General features: G+C 38.7%; 2 protein-coding genes across 8 annotated transcripts in view; one reads left to right on the forward strand and one right to left on the reverse strand.

The window, feature by feature from the left end:
• Positions 1-1,081: 1,081 nt before the first annotated feature.
• LOC135467942 (pseudouridylate synthase 1 homolog) lies at positions 1,082-18,561 on the reverse strand. 6 transcript variants are annotated; one of them, XM_064745884.1, is made up of 16 exons: positions 18,187-18,561; positions 15,018-15,249; positions 14,512-14,606; positions 13,777-13,870; positions 12,076-12,214; positions 11,590-11,690; positions 10,873-10,900; positions 9,729-9,807; positions 8,138-8,183; positions 6,794-6,887; positions 5,563-5,633; positions 4,779-4,823; positions 4,210-4,284; positions 3,909-3,979; positions 2,658-2,781; positions 1,082-1,647 (listed from the first exon to the last, which is right to left on the reverse strand). In XM_064745884.1, the coding sequence occupies exons 2-16, from the start codon at positions 15,192-15,194 to the stop codon at positions 1,315-1,317; spliced, it is 1,572 nt and encodes a 523-aa protein (XP_064601954.1). In that variant the 5' UTR covers positions 15,195-15,249; positions 18,187-18,561; the 3' UTR covers positions 1,082-1,314. The 6 variants fall into 6 exon arrangements, with proteins under 6 accessions (XP_064601954.1, XP_064601956.1, XP_064601950.1 ...); XM_064745886.1 differs by having other exon boundaries at positions 15,018-15,186; positions 18,172-18,561; XM_064745880.1 differs by having other exon boundaries at positions 18,172-18,249.
• Positions 18,562-19,081: 520 nt separating this feature from the next.
• LOC135468654 (SH3 domain-binding protein 2-like) overlaps positions 19,082-23,963 on the forward strand; it is a 35,532-nt gene continuing 30,650 nt past the window's right edge. Inside the window, exon 1 of one of the 2 annotated variants that reach the window (XM_064747023.1) lies at positions 19,082-19,219. The gene's annotated coding sequence lies outside the window, so the exon portion shown is untranslated. The remainder of the gene's footprint in view (positions 19,220-23,963) is intronic. The other variant, XM_064747022.1, reaches the window with a different exon arrangement.

Consider the following 23,963-nt stretch of genomic DNA (forward strand, 5'->3'; position numbering starts at 1 on the left):
AGAACTGAATTAATAATCAATCATTTGTCATCAGCCTTTGAAAATTGCGGACATCACATCTAATGTATGGGTACATGAATCCGTTATAATTTCCTTAACAATCTAGCGATATTTTAAAACATAACCCAGCAAGTTTCTAGTTTTCACATGTGGATTTAATGAGTCATCTTTGTGGTCATTCTCAGCCACATTACCCAACGAGAAAATCAGATTGTCCGTAATCTCATTCAGCCAAGACACCAGGTCCACAAGTAGACATTCATTGGGGAAGTTTGGTAACATCTGGTGTCCCCAATATTTCATAAATATGCCTTTCTATTTGTGGGAGAGTATACCTATATACTAAATTCATCATATATACAGGAACCTACATCTGATATTGGTTTTGGTCTCCCCAGGTCAGCTTTCAGGTTGAAAATAATCTAAAAGCTAAGCTGGGAAAATGGCCAACTGATCTCTACGAGATAGTAGGAGCCATGTAGTATTAGGTGACAGTGGTAGAGAAACTGAACTCTGATCAAGGTAAGTTATACAAAGCTGCATGACTAGAAATGATGATGGTGACATGACAGCGTCCATCTTGGATCACAGAGCACAGCAAACAGCCCCTCCAAACATCCTCTCACCAACACCATGGATTGGCCCAAGTTCGAAGGCAATACCTTCACTTGTTTTGAACATATTGTGTTCACATCATATGAATGTGAATTAAACGGAAATTATTACAGCTGCAAAATGGGTGACAGACCGTCAGCGCAGCCTTTCCACTTTCATGGTTGTGGATTACGAAGTGAACTGATGTACATTTGGCAAGTTGGTCAGTTACTGACCCCATATATTCTCATGTGGTGTGCGCGCCTCACCATGCAAGCACAAACTCAAGTGACATAAAACTGAACAAGAAGCTAGATAGCAATGGAAATATTGGTCATGTGACGACATTGTTCTTACGAACTACAAAAAGTGCTCTTACAGGGATACAGAATCGATTCTGACTGGCTAGTGTGAGAAGTAGGCAGGTCCAAGATCTGCCTGCCAAAGCTGAATTTTAGGTTTGACAGATTTATTCAAGCGTGACCAAGGCTGCAGGGTTTAACCCAGGAAACCCTATCTCCACTGTCAGCCTATCAGCATTGATTCTGTATCCCTTTAAACATGAGCCAGAAAAGAACAGGTGAGTTAAGTGAGCCCAAAAGACTGGTGTTTGCACAACTGTTGACACGAAATATTCATCATAAAAATCATTACACCTCAAAGATGAAACCTTTGTGGCAATGGTTAAAATGGACGATTGACATCACGCATTGTAATGTTTCATGACACCCCGCGATTCTGATCTCTCTCAAGATTCGACTCAGATTCAGGGTCCTTGATTTCCTCGCAGTCTTTGCTTTCATCAGAGTTCTTCATTTCATCGCAGTCTTTGCTTTCATTAGAGTTCTTCATTTCATCACAGTCTATCTCCTCAGTTCCCTTCGAATTTTTGTCCGGATGACTTCCATTTTCATTAGATGCACTGATACAAGTATTTGCAGTTGATGTGTTATGACACTGTTTATTGTCACCTTTGGAATTCTCCAATGTTTCTGATGCCTCAGATCTGTCTGTGGTATGTTCCATTGTGGGCTCTGGGGGTGATTCTTCTGACTGAAACACAACCAACACTACCATGAGGCATGGAAACAGATTGTTATGGGCCTTTTATTTCACCTCACTGACGCTGACTACAGGGCCAGGTTATTCAAAACTGTTTCAAGACTTAATACCAGATTTAATTTTAAGCCCAGTCTTCAATTTTGCAACGAAAAATAATTGCTGCTGTTATACTTTGACTCTGAACAAATGCATTAGCTGCCGAGATTGGCTAACTTTTAAATGTAACATATTGAAACCAGTATTAGCTAATACACTTCGGAACAACTGGGCCATGATGTCCACTGCTGTTCTCAAATGGTATACCACAGAGGTTAGACTTATGGCTGCAAGATAAACCACCCTTCTCCAAGAGTTAATTAATTTATTTATTTGATTAGTGTTTTATGCCGTACTCAAGAATATTTCACTTATACGATGACAGTTACATTATGGTGGGAGAAAACCAGGGAGAGGAAGCCAACATGAGCTGACTTGAACTCACAGCGACCACATCGGTGAGATGCTTCTGGGTCATTACGCCATACTGGCATGCTAACCCTCTTGGCCATGGAGGCCCCTCTCCAAGAGTTAAAGCCATAGCTGAACTACAGAGAGCTGGGTTATCTGGGGTCGATTTACTATGGTGAGACCAATGCTTAACCAAACAATGTAGTCAAATATAAATTCCTTACATTAAATTGCAATTTGTTTTTGTTTCCAAAACATTGCCCACAAAAGTCAGCAAATAGTTTCGGACTGAAGACCCTTGATCACTATACACGGAAGTGAACGAGAGAAGGCAAAAGTACAGATGCGCATACTAATGGCCTCAATGATATGTGAATTTCAACATAATCTTATCTGTTTAACATTGGTCTGTGAAATTGAAAAAGAACATCAATCACTATTTGGCATTAAAAAGAACTATGCCAGTAGGTCTTTTCAACATTTTGAAAGATATGCTTGGAACATTAGCATTACATCTTCATCCCTCAGTACAAAACCTCCCAGACTCTACCCACCTGTTTCTGTAGACTCTCGTTCAATCTTTCTACGTTTCTCATGGCTTTATACATGTCCGTGGTGCTTCCTGGTTCTCTCACATCAAAGCTGTGATTGGGAAGTGTCATTAACCAATGAAACATGCTGAGTCACAGTTAAGGCCCGGTAACGTTGGTATGGCATTTCATTGGTCAGTTCAGCTGTTAGCATATATTTAAAGAAATGGTACTACAGTTTTATACCTATCATTAAAAAAAGACAACAAATAATTTAAACCTTAGCTATTTCAAAAGGGTGGGGGGGGGGGTGTTGAGGGGGTAGGGGTGTTGAGAGGGGGAACAATCAGATGTATCAGATGTTCTGGTAACAGTACAAATCAACTTCAATCTGAAATTCTTTCAAAGCCCTGGGTTTTGCCCTGTTATAGGAACAGGAAACATTGTGTCACATCAGTCGTACCCAACACTCATATGGCTATCAGACAAAACAGTGTGCGTGTGACGTCAGCAAAAACAGATGCATTCTAGAGCTATAGAAATAACTCACTCCTGATTGGTTAACACTAGTAACATAGGGGAACTTCCGATTTTCTCAAGATGTGCGATTTTGTTTACCCTGAACATCAATATCATGCAACATCAACAAATAAAAAGGTATGCTTCTTTAAAAAATATGTGGGATACTTTATTGATGTATATACATTTGATCTAGTGATAAGTAAACTCCCAGGTTAAAAGATAGGAGGCCCACGTTAATGATAAGACGTCACAACTTTTAGGGGGAAATCCGTCATGCAACAAGGAGGCCCATATTAATGAGAAGACGTCAAAACTTTGAGGCGGAAATCCATCCTGCAACAAGGAGGCCCATGTTAATGAGAAGACGTCACAACTTTTAGGCGGAAATCCGTCCTGCAACAAGGGGGCCCATGTTAATGAGAAGACGTCAAAACTTTGAGGGAGAAATCCGTCCTCCAACAAGGAGGCCCATGTTAATGAGAAGACGTCACAACTTTTAGGCGGAAATCCGTCCTGCAACAAGGAGGCCCATGTTAATGAGAAGACGTCACAACTTTTAGGCGGAAATCCGTCCTGCAACAAGGGGGCCCATGTTAATGATAAGACGTCAAAACTTTGAGGGGGGAAATCCGTCCTCCAACAAGGAGGCCCATGTTAATGATAAGAGGTCACAACTTTGACCGACCAACCGACTGACTGACAGAAAGACCAACTTATAGAGCTGTTAAATCACACCTAAAACCAAAAGGATACGATCGTTCTTCTTTTTCTGTCTTGACAATGTTGCTATAAATATACTTCTCAGCAAACTCCTCAATTGTAGACTGAAACAAACAACAGACAATACATGTAGCAATAAAAGGTCATGCTCTATACATCGGTGAGAAATTGTGCACTGATTGTTATATTACCACCAAACAGACTGATGACGTTAACACATACCAGTATTGAAAATTTTCCTCCTACATGTCTACAGTCATATCAATAAAACTGGGTGCGGACATGGCTCAACACTTAGTCTTTCAAGAACATGACAGCGATTCTAGTGCCTTACCTGAAACTCAGTCCACTCTATGGGATCATGCATTCCATCTGACCCAAACTTCTTGTTGTAAGCATCGTAATGCAACTGGAAAGAAATAAACACATAAAACTTGTAATTACATGAATCTCATTGGCGACAGACCCTTTGATTACCTGTACTGTATTTCTGTTAAATTTTGAAACATTATACAATATTATGGATATTAACAAATACTGGAACTGACCATACAGAAAGAAACCACTGATCTGCTCCCATACACATATGCACACGGCTTACTAGAATCGCTATGTTCAGGGTTTCCAGCTGCTAAAGTTTTAACAGAAAAGTTAAGTTTGTCAACCACAAACTCATCTCTTATTCGGGTTTTGATGAGATTATATTTTAGAGTGAAAACTCAAACCCATTAGCTAGCTCAAGAACAAATTTTGCTCTATGACATAGGACACCAGAAGACACTAGAAAAGTTAACGGGGAAAAATATAAATTTTTCACTATCACAATCGAGGAATATCCTGCACTAAAAACCAATTTCTTTTCACTGCTGCAACATTTATTTTCAGGTGAATTGACAATCTTACCTGCTCTAACATCAGGCCCAACCCTGGGGCTTTTGGAATATCCACCTGTGAAAATGTAAAGTTTCAGTAAATCACGCTCTAACCTTTCAAACACACATGCACATGGACATTTGTGTATAAAAAAGTCATTTCACAAATGAGAACCACCCAAAATTTCATCTTTATGGACAGTTACAACTTTATCCTTCCAAAGACCAGATAACTTATAACATAATTTCTGTTGTAATTTTACTGTGAAGTTGAAATACTGTCATCGCGTTGATTTATTTATTTGATTGGTGTTTTACACAGTAGTCAAGGGTATTTCATTTTTATAGTGGGAGCAATCTGGGCTAACCTATGATCATCTAGAGGTTGTCAAAGTTAAAGTGGATCTCCGGTAGACAACTATTTATTTACTTGATTGGGCTTTTTAATGCTGTCTGCACAATTGTTTCACTGAAACAATGTCAGTCAGGTGGAAGAATCTTGTTGAATGGAGTACATCAGGGGTTGGCAAATTTGAGATACCAGGCGCTGGCCAGCATAATGGAGCAACAAAAACACACAGAGCAAAATCCGATAATCGTTGCATAAGACGTGTACTCATTGGTCAAAAATGCAGCCTCATTTATGTGTACTGTATTAAACTGGCATGATACTTTCTGCATGGATTCAAATCAAAGTACCAAAGTTGTAAGCAATATAAATGAGGTAAGTGAAACAAGTTTTCACTGATAACAGCATTTCAATCAACTGAGGCTGACAAAATCACTGTAAACGGCCACAGATTCAATGTACACACCTTTTCTTTTCCCCAAGCTTTCACCAGGAGTTCTTCCCCAGCAAATCCTCTCACTATGGCTATTGTCACACCTGCAAACACACATGGGTACAGTCAGAGATTACCGGAAATCATGTAAAGTTTAGCTGAAAATTCCTGGCCATGGCCGATTTGAATTGCTGAAGGAGGGTGATCTGCCCCCAGCTGTGCAGTAATCCTCAGTGATGGTCTGGCTGCTGGCCCACGCCACATGGGGTAGATGGCAGGATGGGACTGTGTTTGGCACAGGTGTCTTGACTTGAGCAGAACTGACCACTGTTCTCTTGCAATGCATGAGTAACATGTTAACGACCCACAAAACGTCATTGCAAAGGCAGAAATGACCAATGTAAACTACTGCAAACCTTTCGCATGTTGCAAGGTGTTTAAGCATATTCTAAAGGCATTCGTCTGTGTAAACTGATAAAGTTACACTTTTTGTGAAGCTCTGAAATTGGCTAACCCAACCATAAATTTTGTCCATGACTAAATTTCCCCTTTTTTTCTGATTCTGAGAGTTCTGTTGATTTTAGAAAGGTGCTTTGAGGTTTGCTCGGAACATGGAAAAGTTTCAGCACCAAAAATAATATTTTGTGACATTTCTTGGCCTCTAAAAGTGCAATTTTGCAGACGAAATTTTAGGTCATTTAGGGTACTTTAGACTTAATTTAGGGATTTAGGGAACGTTTTCTTAATTCATCTCAGTTCGAACAAACATATCATGTGTTGCATATAACAAAAATCCTTTTGTAAAAATTTCATGTTCACTTTCATGTTCACAACTGCATAGAAATATATGCAGTTACACCTGTAAAAAGGCGTTTTTCTGGTTAATTTATTTGAAATGCTCCCTCTTACTCTACCTTATATATTTATTTCATTGGCGAGCTGGATTTTTAAAAAGTAACCTTATTGTAATAAATACCATGTACAAGATCCTATAAAATCACTTAATCAGTGAAGCCTCATTTAATGTTACAAATGGACATAATTGTGTGTTTACACTTAATCTACTTACCTCTACTAAGTCCCTGTCAAAGAACAGTTCAGATGAATGGATAGTTAAACTGACAGATGGACAGAAACGATATCAGCTACCAAAACTATGCCCAAGCTTGTTTTCCTCACAACTTTGGTACAATTGCTGATAATGACATGTAAGTTAATGTATGAAGTAGAAGTAGAAGTAGAAGTACATGTTATGTAGGTTTACCTATCATTTTCCTGATGTGGTGCATCATAAAACTCTGTCCTTTGATCCTGATGATTGCAAACTCCACATTGTCTCGGACAAAGGGTTGGCCACACTGAAATTGTACCAAAAACAAACTACATGTATGTAAAATGTTATTTTTAATTAATATGTGTTCTTCAGAAAGCCAAATATCATCAGAAAAAAATGAAAACAAAATCAACACATGTATAATATTATACAGGTGTGACAAAATATGCTTGTCAAGAAATTGCAAATTACAGAACATTTTATTATCTTCTAAAATACCCAAATAAATCAGGCCATCTATTAATAATTATAGTCAGTAGTGTCTTCGATAACCTTATTTTGTGCCTAAAATCATGAAAACCTAACATCTTGATCTACTGATTACATAGGAGCATTCCAATTTGAAGATCAGAAGTTAAGCAAATGTAGCCAGTGCATGTGCCCGGTCATGACAGGTGAGAAAAATCAAGCTACACTAATTCTTCCCCCTTTTAATATGAAAGAGCAACTTTCAGCGCAATTTATGCACATTTATAATTAGATTTAGGAGACAAATCTTTTAATAAATTTCAGGGCTTCATAAAAAGTATAAGTTAATCAGTCTACACAGATTAATGTCTTCAGAATATACTTGAATAAACACTTTACACAAACATGCAAAAAAGTTGAAAAATTACTGTAAACAGAACCATGGAGAAGTCTATGAACACCAGAGTACACCAATGAGGGTCTATAGCAGGAAACCAACAAGCACATTCCAAGGAAACCACTGAGGTGTCTAGGGGAAACCACAGGGTTCCTTATAACTAATGAGTATAGCTTAGATGCTGTCCACGTAGCATTACAGTAAGTCAAGTAAGTAGAACCAGGTATCAGTTCGTTCAACTATGTACAATCATGTATGAATTAGTACAACCAAGCATCAGTTAGTACAACCAAACATCAGTTAGTACATCCAAGTATTCATCAGTACAACCAAGCATCAGTCAATACAACCAATATAAGTATCAGTTAGTACAACCAAGTACATGTAAAATTTTAAAGTATAACCAAGTAAAAGTTCATACATGTACTAACAAATATCAGTTACTGTAGTGGCAACCAAATGTCAGTTAGTATAACCAAGCATCAGACAGTACAACTACATGTAAGAATCAGTATAAAAAATTCCAGTTTGTACAATCAAGTAGGTCATACTCCAACAAGTATGCCCAAATAACAGTAAGTAAAACCAACAGCTAGTACAACTCAATATCCACTAGTACAACTCAATATCCGCTAGTACAACTCAATATCAGCTAGTACAACTCAATATCAGCTAGTACAGTCTCTTACCTCCAAGCTAACCATGTAGCGCTTTGCACTTGGGTCATTAGGCTTTCTGGCAAGGAAAAAAAATTTTATTTACCAAAAATATTTCACTTATACAATGACAGCCAGTATTATGGTCTGAGGAAACCAAGCGGAGCTCCCAGGGGAAACCCAGGACCATTCACAGGTTTCTGTCAAGCCTTCACACATATGGCCAGAGAGGAAGCCAGCATGAGCTGGACTTGAACTCACAGTGACCACATTGGGGAAAGGCTCCTTGGTTTGATGATAACGTGTTATTGGGCAGATGTAGCATGGTATTTGCATGAAGATAGTCTTCATCAAAAGTCATGATTTCTAATACAACAATAAATGTTTTACTGAGCAGATTCTGTGATTCCACAGATTTTGCTACAATAACTGAGTTGTTAAAAGTCATCATGGACTAGTGCAGGGAAGTACTTGTTTCATACATACAAATATGTTTCAACAGCATTCTTATATGGGGTGTTAAATGCATCCTTAACTATGAAAAGCTTATTGTAGGCATGTGCCTGTAGTTAAAGTTATCACATAATGAGGATTGGGTATCATTTATTCTACTCAGAGTGATTTTCACTTGTACAATGGCGGACAGGTTGTGGGTGGAGGAAACTGTCTGAAGTGCCCCGAGTAAACTTTTGACCTTTACCAGGTACCTGATAAACCTCCTGACATAGAGGCAAAGAAAACACTAACGTGAATTTACATGTCAGATGAAACAGCATTAAACACTGTCCACAAAAGCTGTTGGGTTTATTTTTTTAAAGATTAGTAACCCAATAAAATACGTCCTGGAACTTAATTTTGATTCTATGATGACCATTTCTGACCATATTTGGAGCAGTTAGCACAAATTTTCCTGATATCATTTTCCAGTTAAGGTGGGTTCTCTGCATACTGTTGACATCATTATGCCCGATACTAAGGTTCTCCAGGTCAGTCAATGTCCAGCTGAGCAGCCACCAACAGTATTTTCATACGATGGCAGCACAGATTAAGGAGGGAATCGTGTAAGTCCACTGATGATTGCCAGTGGTCGATTATTCGGGTGGTCAATGTTTTGCGGTCATTACAGCACACTTGAAACTTTCAGTGTATGTGGATTCTTTCAGTGTATTATACAGTGCCCTTTTAGGACTATAGTTAGACCTGTCTACTGAAAAATGACTTGACATCAATTTTTTGACACTTCACACACAATCTGCAAGATTTCATCGTTCTAAATGCACATACATGCGTAGATCTATGAATGAATTTGCTGAATGGACCTTGAAACGAAATATTCCAAGAAAAAAAGTAGATATGACATCAATGATGCGGTCACCACCACAGCATTTTACTTGGTTCGAAAAAACTCTAAAAAAGATAAATCAAACTGTTTTCCTGGAGAGTGTTTAATGGTCTTTCATCTAATATATACTTCATTTTAGTGTTTTCTTTGTCTTTACCCATATGTGATAAAAGGGCCTGATGGCTGTATTGAGTCAGCACTTTAACCGTTTGAGCCAGTAAGGTCACCGACCAATCTCCCCCTCCCCCCCCCCCCCCCGGATAATATTTTAATAATACTTACATGCCCGAAGTGTAGTTATGAAAGTTATGTGTTCCTTTGAAATTTTGTAGAACTCCATTTACACGATCAATAATACCATCTGAAACAGAGAAAACTATAATTATTAAATTACATTAAATTGAAAAAAAAAAGGGATATTTCATATAAATGACCCTCAGCCATCAATATTCAATATCTTTAATTTGATGACAATTAATAACAGACATCTGATGAACGAAAGGATATACACAATGAGTTTATCAATCAAATAAATGGAAACTGGCTGACAGGTTTGACTGCAAAGTTTAAATACACCTCCAACCATGCTCACGTGCCTGTGTATGTCATACAAACTGCGTGCAGAAAATTGGGATATATTGATGGTAATAATGACAAACTATAAACAGGAAGTATTGACTTATTTATTCACATTAGTATCATCATATTTTCAAGAAACATTAACATAAATTCAGCATAGTTTATGTTAATATTTTAGCATAAGAAAATAAAGGGTGTTGTAAAATATCTGAATAAACTAAATATTGCAAAAATATAAGGTGAAAAATAAACTCATCAATTTTCTTCAGTACAGCTGGCTGATTTTAGGATAACTCAAAAATTGCTGGTATACAACCTGTTGATGTTGTTCTTCATTAATGTTGCAAATCACAATAAAACAGATACATGTAATAATATATAAGATGGTGACAATAACAGACACAGCAGACCATCACTGCGTGCGACTAGTTCTGCGAATAAAGGTGAGAATGACATGGTAACATGGGCAGACCTGTTTAAGAAATGGCTAGAGTAAATGGCAAACAAAATTGAGCCCACTAGACTAGCCAATGATTGGTCGTCTACATCTGGATGTTGTATTGTGGCCAAACATATGCAAAGAAATGGTTTCTTGTTTGAACAGAAAACTGCGGCATTATGTCTGTCTTCATCAACCTATCAAAAGGCTTGGGTGATACCTTTAAATTAATAGTTTTGTCTGGATAAAGTGACAAACTGGACTTTATATATATACATATATATATATATACACACACAAAATAGTTTCAAGATAAATGCTCTAAATATTGTGATCTTACAATGCAGGAAACATCACTTTTATTGAGGAAAAAGTTTAAATATTTAAATTTTTTGAAGTCATACACACCAGCAACTCTGTAGTCTTCATCAATGAACTACAACAAGCAAAAGAAGAAAAAATAATATACTATACATGTGGGTGAACAGTAAGGACAAAATTAATGTGAGAATGAGGTTCAATAGTACTAGATTAAACCTCTTCTTTGATCATACATGTAGAAAACACTCTTGATACCAGTTAGAATAATCATCAGCACATTGTACAGTTATGTATTTATTTATTTATTTGATTGGTGTTTTATGCCGTACTCAAGAATATTTCACTTATACAACGGCAGCCAGCATTATGGTGGGTTGAAACCGGGCACAGCCGTGGGAAACCCACGACCATCCGCAGGTTGCCGTCAGACCTTCCCACGAACGGCCGGAGAGGAAGGCAGCATGAGCTGGACTCAGAGCAACCGCATTGGTGAGAGACTCCTGGGTCATTACGCTGCGCTAGCGTGCTAACCAACTGAGCCACGGAGGCCCCATACAGTTATGTAAGGAGGAGACAAATATAGTGAAGTCGATGTTTGCCTACCTCCATAGGTATGTACTAAGTACAGTCCAGCTGAGCAAGGAACAAATTCCTCTGTGACAGAGGGAAAACTGAAATGGTACACTACAGGTATGCAAGGGGTAAGTTACTGACTAAACCTAAAATCATTATAAGGGCGGAAGTTCGAGAACAAACCTGGGAAATTAAATTTTTCTTATAACAATGGCCTCTCTTATACAGTACCTTTTCAACGGGAGCAAAGGCGTAAGTAGGTAACATGTAGATATAGGATCTTCCGCTGCAGTGGTTCTTGCTGTTAAATCCTTTTGTTGCACGTTTTATACCTGGTAAGTAAGACAAAGATACATCTGTTTCAATTTTTCTCCTTTAAACATACTTTTTTAAATTTACAACTTAAACAAATTTATTTTGATCAAATCATGACTGACAGTATACTAGCATTATACATGACATCCTACCCAGTCAGTCACAATACAGACAACAGACATGATGCCCCACCCAGTCACCATAAAGACAGCAGACATGGTGCCCCACCTGCCTGGTATTTATAATATACAAGCCTCAAATCACACCCAAAACCAGTCATAGTACAATGACATGACACAACACCAGTATAGACACCAGACACGATGGCCCACCTACCTATGATACCCTAACCACTCACAGTATACCCTTCGCCACAGACACATCAACTTCCTGCTTTCTTACCAATCACGCGTATCTGGTCAGGAAGATGTTCATTGATGGCTCCCACAATATTCTCTTGGTTCAGTGTCATCTTCAGGGAGACAAGCTGCCCAAGAGCAGACACACCTTTATCAGTCCTAGCCGCACGCTGGAAAGACATCTGCAGAAAAGATGACAGAATGTTTTAAGTTTCTTTGGTCACCTCACAGAGTTTGATTTACTTATTTATTTTTTATTTGACTGGTGTTTTACGCCGAACTCTCTAGGCCAGTATTATGGCACAAATTTTTCTTTCCTTAGTCTAAGCTGTATATATCACATACATGCACATCTAAGTTGTAGTAAGGAGCCTCTGTGGCTCAGTTGGTTAGGGCGCTAGTGCAGCTTAATGACCCAGGAGCCTCTCACCAATGTGGTCGCTTCCTATCCGGCAGTACGTGGGGAAGCTCTGCAGCAACTTGCAGATGGTTGTGGGTCCACTCTCAAAAGCGAGAGGCTTAGTTACCATGTAATTACTCCATGACATCCATGACCTAAATACAGATCTGTCTTACTGTCAATTTCCAGCAGTAAAGTTTGTATGACTCAATATCATACTCATGTATGTCAATGTCACAGTCTATCAGTAACGGATGCATGTCCTACAAAATGCCCCACTTATAACGTGGCAGGCAGATTTGTACCCTAATAATAGCTTTTATCATCTTTTTGAGCTCTGTTACCTGTAAAGGTAGTCAGCTATCTGACAAGGAATAAACTGAAGTAAAATAGAAGCCTTGGTCAAAGTAGATTGATACCTGCTTAGTGTTTTCACAGTAGTAGGCTGTAGGTGGCTACCTGCTTAGTGTTTTCACAGTAGTAAGCTGTAGGTGGCTACCTGCTTAGTGTTTCTACAGTAGTAAGCTGTAGGTGGCTACCTGCTTGGTGTTTTTACAGTAGTAGACTGTAGGTGGCTACCTGCTTGGTGTTTTTTCAGTAGTAGGCTGTAGGTGGCTACCAGCTTGGTGTTTCTACAGTAGTAGGCAGTAGGTGGCTACCTGCTTGGTGTTTTTACAGTAGTAGGCTGTAGGTGGCTACCAGCTTGGTGTTTCTACAGTAGTAGGCTGTAGGTGGCTACCAGCTTGGTGTTTTTACAGTAGTAGGCTGTAGGTGGATACCTGCTTGGTATTTTTACAGTAGTAAGCCGTAGGTGGCTACCTGCTTAGTGTTTCTACAGTAGTAAGCAGTAGGTGGCTACCTGCTTAGTGTTTCTACAGTAGTAGGCTGTAGGTGGCTACCTGCTTGGTGTTTTTTTCAGTAGAAGGCTGTAGGTGGCTACCTGCTTGGTGTTTTTTCAGTAGTAGGCTGTAGGTGGCTACCTGCTTGGTGTTTTTACAGTAGTAGGCTGTAGGTGGCTACCTACTTGGTATTTTTACAGTAGTAGGCTGTAGGTGGCTACCTGCTCGGTATTTATACAGTAGTAGGCTGTAGGTGGCTACCTGCTTGGTGTTTATACAGCAGTAGGCTGTAGGTGGCTACCTGCTCGGTATTTATACAGTAGTAGGCTGTAGGTGGCTACCTGCTCGGTATTTATACAGTAGTAGGCTGTAGGTGGCTACCTGCTTGGTATTTTCACAGTAGTAGGCTGTAGGTGGCTACCTGGTTAGTGTTTTTACAATAGTAGGTTGCAGGTAGCTAGCTGCCGCCTTCTAACGCCATCCCTAGCTCAGAGATGGTACTCACTTTCTGCATATTAACTGCATGTTCCTGTGGAATGACACCAGCTGCCACCAGGGCTTTACACAAAGTATCTTCTATCGTGGCAAATCCAGGGTTTCTGAAAAGTCAAAAGAAGGAGACTATGTCAGAACAAAGATTTATTACTTTGACAGATGTTTATGTGAAACGTTTGATTTTCAATTCATAACGTGCAGTTTAAGCATGTTTAAGCAAGTTTCATGCATCCTAACACATGAAGTAACCACACAAGCTTCTTTGCTTTCATTTTGGGATACATATTGGTGATGCACTAGTTTAATCAGTTTACAGTTCCTAAAGCTCATGCTTTCACATCAACAGTAAAGTAGCCAGTACTTTGTGACGTCAAATGGTAATGGATGTTAAAACAGCCTGGTTGGGAGAAGAGCCCACACAAGTGGAGCAAAGCTAGTCTGGCTGGTCTCTCGTAACGATTCATAGAAATTACCCTTAAAATAAAGGGGAAATATATAGACATGAAATATGTTTCAAAACTTCATTTGACATAAAACTATAATCTATGTTTTAGAGTTCTTTTGATCATGAAATTTTCACCTTTATGATATCAAAATACAGCCAAGTGATATGTTGTTTTTGACATTTTCTCACTTCCCCTCCCAGACAAGACACTCTACTGGTCGCCAGTAACATCAGACGGACAAAAATTCGAGGAGACTACACATAACAGATCTGTTAAATCTTGATTGTCAATGAACTCACATTTGCATGCCGTAGTATCCAACTCCAGAATAAGCCATCAGCATGGCCACTTTCCTCTTCCTGTCCACCCTGCCTTGCATTGGACCTGGCTCAGTCTGTATATACACACACAGATAGACACATAAGCATAGTTAGCCCTTCCTTTAATAGTTATTTCATACTTTTTATACAATTTACTCAAGAATATTTCACATACATGTAAACCATTTTATTTGTTTGTGAACAGTATTGTTTGTAGCTGAGTTTTCCCTCCCTCTGTGAACTTTCAGTCAGCACACCTGACCTATTATCTAAATCAAGTTGATTTCGATTTTACATTTTAGTGTCTCCTATAATGGCGAGTGTAATCTTAATATATCAAGCAAACACTTAACTTTATTTGAGGTTGTTATTTTGTAAGAATGACAGCAAGCTAAGCGGATCTCAATAAGAGCATACACTTTTTGTGTCCAAAAACTGGAATTTGTACCTGAGGGAGTGGATGAATATGGGTCATACACACGCACCTTTTGTTTTTTAATGCCATCATGCGGACCATCGCCATCTTCATTTAGTTCACGTTTACCATGACCAGCATTGGACGTTTTGTCCACAGGAGGAACTTCCGGCGAGCCAGGGAGAATGTCAGCCATCCTCAATGTCTTCAATCTATGGCTGAGTTTGCCCAAAACTCGTCTGAACATGTATGAATCAAACTGGTCTTACGTCAGAAAGTTGGGAAGAATATACACAACTAGACTGTAGAATAACAGAAAAGAAAAGCATTCATCTATTTTTACTTCAAAATGATTTGGGTTCCCACATTCTGATCTTGTGCTCAGCAAAAATTGTTCTCCACTTGCTCTCCAAAATATCCCAGAAAACTGTTTGAATGACGCATTTCCCACCAAGCCATATAGCATTTACCATTTATCAAAGTTGTAAAAACAATAATAATAATATCTTTATTTACTGAAGGTAAGTCAGTCAATTTATACAAAACTATTTTTCCTCATGATCTTCACAAACAAAAAGTAAACAATACCAAGAAACAGTTATACAGTGACAACAGACAAATGTAACCGTTGCTCTTGCAACTGTCCCAACCAGCAGATGCCATGTGAGAAGGGGTTCTACTTCCCACAAGCACCCATACATATTTCTTAGCAGATGGAGGTTAGCTGAATAAGGCCTCAATCATAATTTGTCCATAACAGTGTCCATTCTGTACGTTATATAGGGAAATACAACAGTAAGACAAGCTATGGCTTGGGTTAATTAAATACAGTACTCTACAGTACTGAGATAGTAAGAAGTCTGCTATAAGAGCCAGAGTAGTAGACTCACAATTTTAGTCTGTACATATTGGCATATATGACAATGAAGACTTATTAATTTATTTATTTGATTGGTGTTTTACGCCGTACTCAGGAACATTTTACTTATACCACAGTGGCCAGCATTATGATGGGAGGAAAGCAGGGTAGTGTGTCGTGGCGTTTAATTGAGACAAAAATTATCTATCAAATATATCTCCAAGACTTAAATTTGCAGATATGTATGTTCCACATATTTTTGTCTGTCGATTTATCGTAAGCAAAACGTCAATCTGTTATTTCATAGGCTAAATAGGTCTGAGATTTCTTTTTGATCAATATTCAAAGCTAACGGCTGCATGGGCAGCGAGGACATTTGATTAAGGCATGTGTGGTTTTCAAATGGAAAACGCTCTGATGTTGGTTTGGTACCATCCTTGGCCGAACCAAACTTTTCTAAACTTAAATTAACGTCAGAACTGGGACTAACATAACAGTATCTGTTATACAAGTCCTAGGTAAGCTGGAACAAACTCGGACTATCTTAAAAGCTGCATGGTTCCTCAATGAACTGACGTCACTCTAGTCTCTATCACATGACAGCAAACTGAGCTTAAAAACTTCCGAGGCGGGTCAACGACAGACACAGACACCCCTCAACGCCGAACATCCCGAAGTGACGAAATTTCTTCCGATTGTTGGACATGTTCCACGATTTGTGTTTATCAGTTTATCGCTGGTTATTAATCTATATTTTACTGAATATCCTTCCAACACAATCCCAGCGTAAACACACTGTGTATCCCTTATTATCCTCCGAAAATGATTTAATGTCGATGTAAACTGGTGAATAACAAAACAAATTTACGCATAAGTGTGTCATCCAGCGTGGTCATGGGCGCTGCCATTTTGTGTACAATGTAAAACTTGAACTACGCACGGAAACGAACAAAGGTCGTGTAGTGGAACGCTGTAGTTCACCTTCAGTTTAACAGTCATTGTGAGATATTATCATATGGTATTTATGAAATTAATACTTTTCAAGTGTTAGCAACATTCATTCTGCTGAAACTGTTTTCGTTTTTTTCGTCTGGTACTATTGCAATTTCATAATTTTGTGTGATCCAGTGGACGTGTTCTCTCGCAAGATGTGAAATCTCGTCTGTACACTACTAATGTGAGTTCGGGCGTTTCCGTTGGACAGCCCACCGGAAGCTACCGAACTTAGGTCAGTAGCGTTCAGACGGGATCAGCGGGATCCAGCGGGAGTCTGATACAACTAGCCGATATGATTACGTCACCGTACAGTCATGCCAGTGACACAACACACTTCATCAGCACAAGGGCATGCTGTTGACCTCGCACCTGCTTACAAGGGCAACATAAACATTTATTTCTACTGTAAAACTAATAAAATATGCCACCCATATATTGTTTAACGGTTCCCCTAGCTATTGGTCATAAACGAGCTTGTTGCATGTAACAATTTTCAGGTCAGTAATTTTTTCTGATGAAGAAGTGAGACAATATGCCTTCGGCAAAATTAGTTTTTATCTTCGGCTTGCATTCTTTTTTATTGGCATGGACATACGATATTACTACGGGCTTTCACTTTGGTACCACCAGTGATGTTTAATTTCCACATTTTGCGAAACTGAAAGCATTTTTCACCCAAAATTCCAGGGCTGTGCTAGTTTTACAATGATATAGATCTGGAAGGTCAATGATATAGATTTGGAAGGTCTGCCAGCAATCTGGGGATGGTCATGGGTTTCCCCCAGGCTCTGCCCCGTTTCCTCCCACCATAATGCTGGTCTAGTAGCTAAAGGATATCTTCATCTACTGTATCAAAAGTGCATACTAAATTAAGAGCAAAATACTATTCTCACGTTCTATGTTGTAATGGATATTGTGTTAGTAATTAGAAAATACTTAAAATAATTCATTAAGGTAGCACAGCATTGCAGTGTTTTTAATCAACATTGTGCGTGAATACATTGGACAGCGTTAATTTTGCATAACTGCAACACTCGACACATTGTCAGCACAATAATGTATACCTGAGATAAGTTTTCACTGTTCGTCTTTTTAGATGTACCGTGTTGGCCTATCAAATTGAAGGTAAAAACTTTGTTTTTGACATCACAGAAGAGTTTATTGTTTTCATTCTGGCATTATTTTGGCGTTTTCAGCAGCTTTGGAAACAGCTATATAGTCCTGCATGACGAGACCTTCCCTCCAATATTATTTTGAAGTCACAAACCCGCTATCCCCCCGGCCGTTAGGTGTCTGTGGCACCGGCACTAGTTACAGATATATGTGTTCCGAAAACTAAGTTCCTATCTAGGGTGGCTATAATAATTACCTTCGGTCAGCTTACCAAGTATTAAAAGTTCACCGCTACCGAGTAGTAGACTAAACTAGGCTATATTGAACAGTCATCATCTCTAGTACCAATATTATATCTACATCGCACATGCAAACATGCACAAACTACACTTGCTTAAGCTGAGATTCCTTACATGCGGTAGCGGTATACGGTACGCGGTATGCGGTACGCCGCAAAAAATCGAAATAGTTAAAATAAATTCCATAGGTACGGTCGCGGATCCGTTTTTTTCATGCGGAAACGTATACGGCAAAATCAATCGCACCATGTAGCGATCGGTGCGGTATGCGTTTTCAAAACCGGACAGAGTATCCCAAGAAATGACGTCACTGGTGGGGTGTTTCCCCGACACGTGGTCGGAACTTGTTTAAATTGTTCTCTGGTTAGACGAAAGTACTGTTGGAATTTTTCTCCATCCAGCTGCAATTCCGAGACCAAGTTATGTAAAGCTCCCTGCTGAGCTCTTTGCCGCAAAATACTGTGGACCCACCATCGGTGTTTTCTCTTTTTACGCTTCTTTAGTTGGAACAACTTATATGACATTGCTATTATGGCAAGGTCTGAATCTTGCTCTAAAGCCACACGTCGTGAAATGGAGGAATGCGACATGTTTGCTCTGATAAAAACGCACCATGAATGAAAGAAAACGCATAGGTTACCGCATAAATGGAATCAGAGAAAGCGCATACCGCATGCCGTATCCGCGTACCGCGTGGAGTATACCGCAAACCGCATACCGCGTATATGGAATCTCAGCTTTACACTGCAATTCACACTATCTGACGTGCACTAACGTGCAATGATGCCGAGCAACGTAATGCGCGTGATGTCAGACGTGAACATTGTAGGCCAGCCCTGTAGGACATGCGCAGTCAGACTTAGGTCACTTATGGACGGATGGGATTTCGCAACGTGAAGTTCTCTCCGTCAAACTTCACAAGTTAGATTGACTTGGAGATCTGTTTTCAGCAGAGAAGTCATCACACTATGTGTGTGTCATTCCTGTGCTCAAACGGACTTCGTGGTAATGTATTGTATTCAGTACTGTTGACAACTTGTTTTTAGAGTTTGAAGTTAGTTTTTCGAGTTTTTGGCAGAACGCCCATAGCAACAACAACAGCCACCTGTTTACTGAGCTATGTACCGGTACAAATGATGTTGAGTAGACCTGAGTCTTTCTTGTCAATGGGCGATAAGTGTCGATCTGTCAGGAACCGGTGGCCTGAGAAAGTGATCGATAAAATTCCCCAATATATATACGTCTCAGACATGCACGCCCTTTAATGTCTAAAGGCTAAATTGTTGGCTGAGCCAATTAAAGTACTTATAATATGTGAGAAGGTTTCTTTCTTGGAATTTTGTTATAACTTAGAGGATTGGTGTCCAGATTTAGCTACTGATTCTAATTAGAAAGATTATAACCTGTTTAAGCAGTATGTTACTGGGAAGTCTTCTGAAAAACATAATAATGACTTAATAAAAATTCCCGAAAAACATAAGGGTTACTGCCCTATCTGATCTCCAAATGGCCGCATGGTACGGCAGTGCAGCTCAGCGGGTGACAGATCACAGAGCGCCAGCTCAGTTTAGCCAGCCTAAATAACCTGGGAATTACTTCTATCAACACAGTGTCATTTTCGAGATGGATTTTAGCTACATAGAAGCAAATGTACTGCCGTATCAATTTGAACCCATAGTGGATGACGTTGATGAGATCGGCACTGACATCTCTGGCCAGACTTCAGATTCTGAGTTTTCAGACATTGAATTTGATCTTTGTTCTGGTATTTTCAACCGCACAGGCAATACAGACTGGTTTCAAGCTATAGCTTTGTTCTGTGTTACACTGTACATTTCTCATGTTTATCTTAAGATTTAATATTTATTTACTCTTCTTTCCCTCTGTTTCACAAGGTATTTTAAATGCATACCTCTATGTAATGACAACTACCGGTACATGTTATTGTCAGCATTTCGAGGATTTCCAAATTTGAGGAGATTTGCCAAGGTGTGTTGGTACCGAAAAGCAGCAACAAGCAACTAAAGACAAGCTGGAGTGTGTTAAAAAATATTAAAACAACAAGACGTGTATGGAAATTCCAGTTGTTTATAAAGATTCACGAATTTCTGCAAAGAACATGTTAGTGATCTCTGCTAAATGTTCAAGTTACAACTTGCATACAAACCATCCCTAAGCTTTATGTGTGCATTATGTGTAAACTTTATTTTTATAAGTACGAGACTGTTTCTCGAAATATTGCAAACTGCATCAAGTGCAGAATAGTAATTTTATACCATCCGTGTGTGAACAGGCCTCTGATAATATGTTCCATGTTACTTCTTGCCCAAAACAAATGTCCTTTTCTGTTTTATAAATGCAGTGATAAAAAAAATATAAATTTTCTTTCATAGTGTGATGCAGGACTGTCCAGTTGCAAACAAAACATTAATGTTTTTTCTAGATATGGCCCTGAAAGGTCACCATTTTCTTACTGTAAGTCAGAGTGTCTTTCAGGTTCAGAAGATTGTGTCTTCATAGTTTGAAATGTTACATGTTCAGATGTTTATTAACACATGTAACACAAGTTTAATTCTAAAATTAATACAGAGAAGAAAAAAACCCCCAAAAACACACATACACACTTCATTTAGGACCTATTAAATTTTCCTCAGACTCACTTCAAATGACCACATGTCACTCCACTAATACTTATCAACATTATTGATGATGAAGGCATGTCAATTTTAGAAATAATGAGGACCAGAGTCATGAAGACAATGCTGATAACAAAGAATAGACTGAATGGTTTTCTCTGAGTAGGCAGTACTCCAAAGATACAAGCCTGTACTCCTCTGCTAAAATTTGGAGAGGTATTGTACTGCCACAAAAATATGTTGACCTGGAGCACTGCTTTAGTGAAATAGAGAGGGAGGTGAAGCTATTGTCTAATGTATTACATGGGAGCTAAGACCACCTATTAAGTCTGAAACTATAGGCTCTGTTGATATTCACAATATAGATGTATGTATGATGTGCAGACTGTTCTGGGGATAAGATCATGGTCGTTGCCGCAACTTACAATCAGTACTCTTTTAGCAAAGGAATTGAAAGCTACGATAGAAATATCAAAATCAAAAATGATGATCCGTTTGACCCAGTAATAATTATTTACAATCACCACAGAATTAACGATAAGGACGAATAAATGCCTCCGATGAACTGGTTACATTAATTTTCAACTTGGTTTGTAAAGATGTGCATTCCAGTAAATGGGCAGGCGGCATATGTTTTAATCCCATGAGGCGGCGCTAGTGTGAAGCAGCTAGGACTACGAGCCATTGATGGGTGAAAAATGGATTGTAGCGTTACGTCTACACTGTTACAAAGTATCAGTTTCTATTGCAATTCGGTACTGTTTTCAATGTGATGTCATCATGATGAGGGGGACTCTGTGGTTCAGTTGGTAAACACGTTAGTGCAGCGTAATGACCCAGGAGCCTCTCGCCAATGCGGTCGCTGTGAGTTCAAGTCCGGCTCATGCTGACTTCCTCTCTGGTCGTAAGTGGGAAGGTCTGCCAGCAACATGCGGATGGTCATGGGTTTCCTCTGCCTGGTTTCCTCCCACCATAATGCTGGCCGCCGTCGTATAAGTGAAATATTCTTGAGTACGGCATAAAACTCCAATCAAATAAATAAGTAAATAAATCATCATGATGAGCTGGAAAAGGAACATTTGACGTCAGTTAAATGACGTCACGGACCTGCTGCCTGGTGTTTGACAAGTCCCCATTGTCTCAATAATATGCTAGGAAACTGTTTTCACATGTTGCTGCTACGTGATGAAGCATTTTGATGTAGAACTCTTTTGAAAATGATGACAGAGAAAGCTATTGACAGGTACATTGTCCATTTACAAAGGCCAGTTTCATTGTGATCAGTTCTTTTCATGCTTGTAAAACTGAAATACATGTGTAAAGTTTCAAGATCCGATTCATTTAATCAAATGAGGTCCAGATACTTAAATATGATATGAAGCCTGGGTTGCCTGTGTACAATGTAGATATTTGTTGGTACAATGTATGTATAATGTATGGTTGCACTTCATTCTTGTGGTCAAGGACAAAGGTATATTGTTATATCTTGAGGGCTGGTTTTTTTTTTTTTTTTTTTTTTTAAATCCCAATATTGATATTTATAATTCAGTAATTTTAAAAAATTTTGAGTGCAGAATTGGTGGAAATGTCTATATGTATATCTGTGGTTGTGTATATATTGTAGTTCTGAGTGGAAGAACAGATTTATTCTGCATATATTATTAATGTACATGAAAACATTTTAAATGCCCATGAGGGGAAAAAAATGTTGCGATGACCTCTTTTTTTATTTAAAGGATTGGTGTCCAGGTTTATGATTTATTCATAATTAGCTACCCCTGTATATTTTGTTAAATTGAATGATAAAAAGCCTTGAAAGGAGTACATTAATCTGAGTAATATGGCACTTAAAATCAATGGATAATGAGGCTTGTTTTATGTATTTTTTCCAGCAACACTTGGTGCTAATTTCTCAACCTTTTCGCATATGAAAGAGCAACTTTGAGTGCAATTTGTGCACATTTTTTATTTGATTTTGGAGACAAAATTAGATTGGTTGGATTGGCTAGTTTTAGGGCTTCACAAATAGTAGAATTTCATCAGTCAGCACAGAAGAATGCCTTCAGAATATGCTTGAATGAAGAACACCTTGCAAATATGGGAAAACCTGAAGAATTACAGTGGTCTCTACTATAGTATGTCATGCAAGCCCAGCAGTTTTAAAAAAGCTACAAGAGTGACAAAAAGCTTATCAAATTTCTCCATGAAATGTTTTACTGTTCTGAATATGGTTGTAAAAACAGGTCGTGAAAGAACTTGAGAGTTAGTTTTTTCAAGCTTCCAGACGATTTGGCCCTCAGGAAGGTGTGTGGATTTACAGTACAAGACAGAAAGATTTTGTACCCACCAAAAACAGTCGTGTCTGCTCTGGTCATTTTACAGCTGAAAGCTACATATATGAGAGGAGAACAACTGAATTTCCACAACAGCACTTGCATGTGTACAGTAGATATAAAATTCTATTAACTGATCTGAACACTGACAGATGGTTAATCTCTGTACACTAATGCTGACGTTCACATCCCACATGTACAAATATTATTCCCGACTAACAGGCCCTATAGGCATAGGCTATTCAGAATGCTGACAATAACATGTAATGAACTTTGTCATCCCAGATACATGTAGATATGAATTTAGAATCCATGAGGTTATTCTGAAACGAACAGAAAGAAAAAATAGTAAATAAATATTAGATCTTAAGATAAACACACGAAATGTACAGTGTAACGCAGGATGAAGCTATAGCTCACCAGCTGATATTACCAGTGCAGTTGGAAAAGCCGGGACAAAGATCAAATTCAGTGTCTGAAAACTCGTAATTTGAAGTCTGGCCAGAGATGTCAGTGTCATAAATCAGAACTTTAACATCGTCCACAATAGGTTCAGATTGATATGGCAGTGTATTCATTTCTGTGTAGCTAGAATCCATCTCGAAAATGACATTGTTTTGCTATGAATTCCCAGGTTGTTTGTTTATTTGATTGGTGTTTTACGCCGTACTCAAGAATATTTCACTTATACAACGACAGCTAGCATTATGGTGGGTGGAAACCAGGCAGAGCCTGGGGAAAACCCACGACCATCCATAGTTTGCTGACAGACCTTCCCCA

Source organism: Liolophura sinensis, chromosome 6 (assembly GCF_032854445.1).
Source record: "Liolophura sinensis isolate JHLJ2023 chromosome 6, CUHK_Ljap_v2, whole genome shotgun sequence".
NCBI classification, from domain to species: Eukaryota; Metazoa; Mollusca; class Polyplacophora; order Chitonida; family Chitonidae; genus Liolophura; species Liolophura sinensis.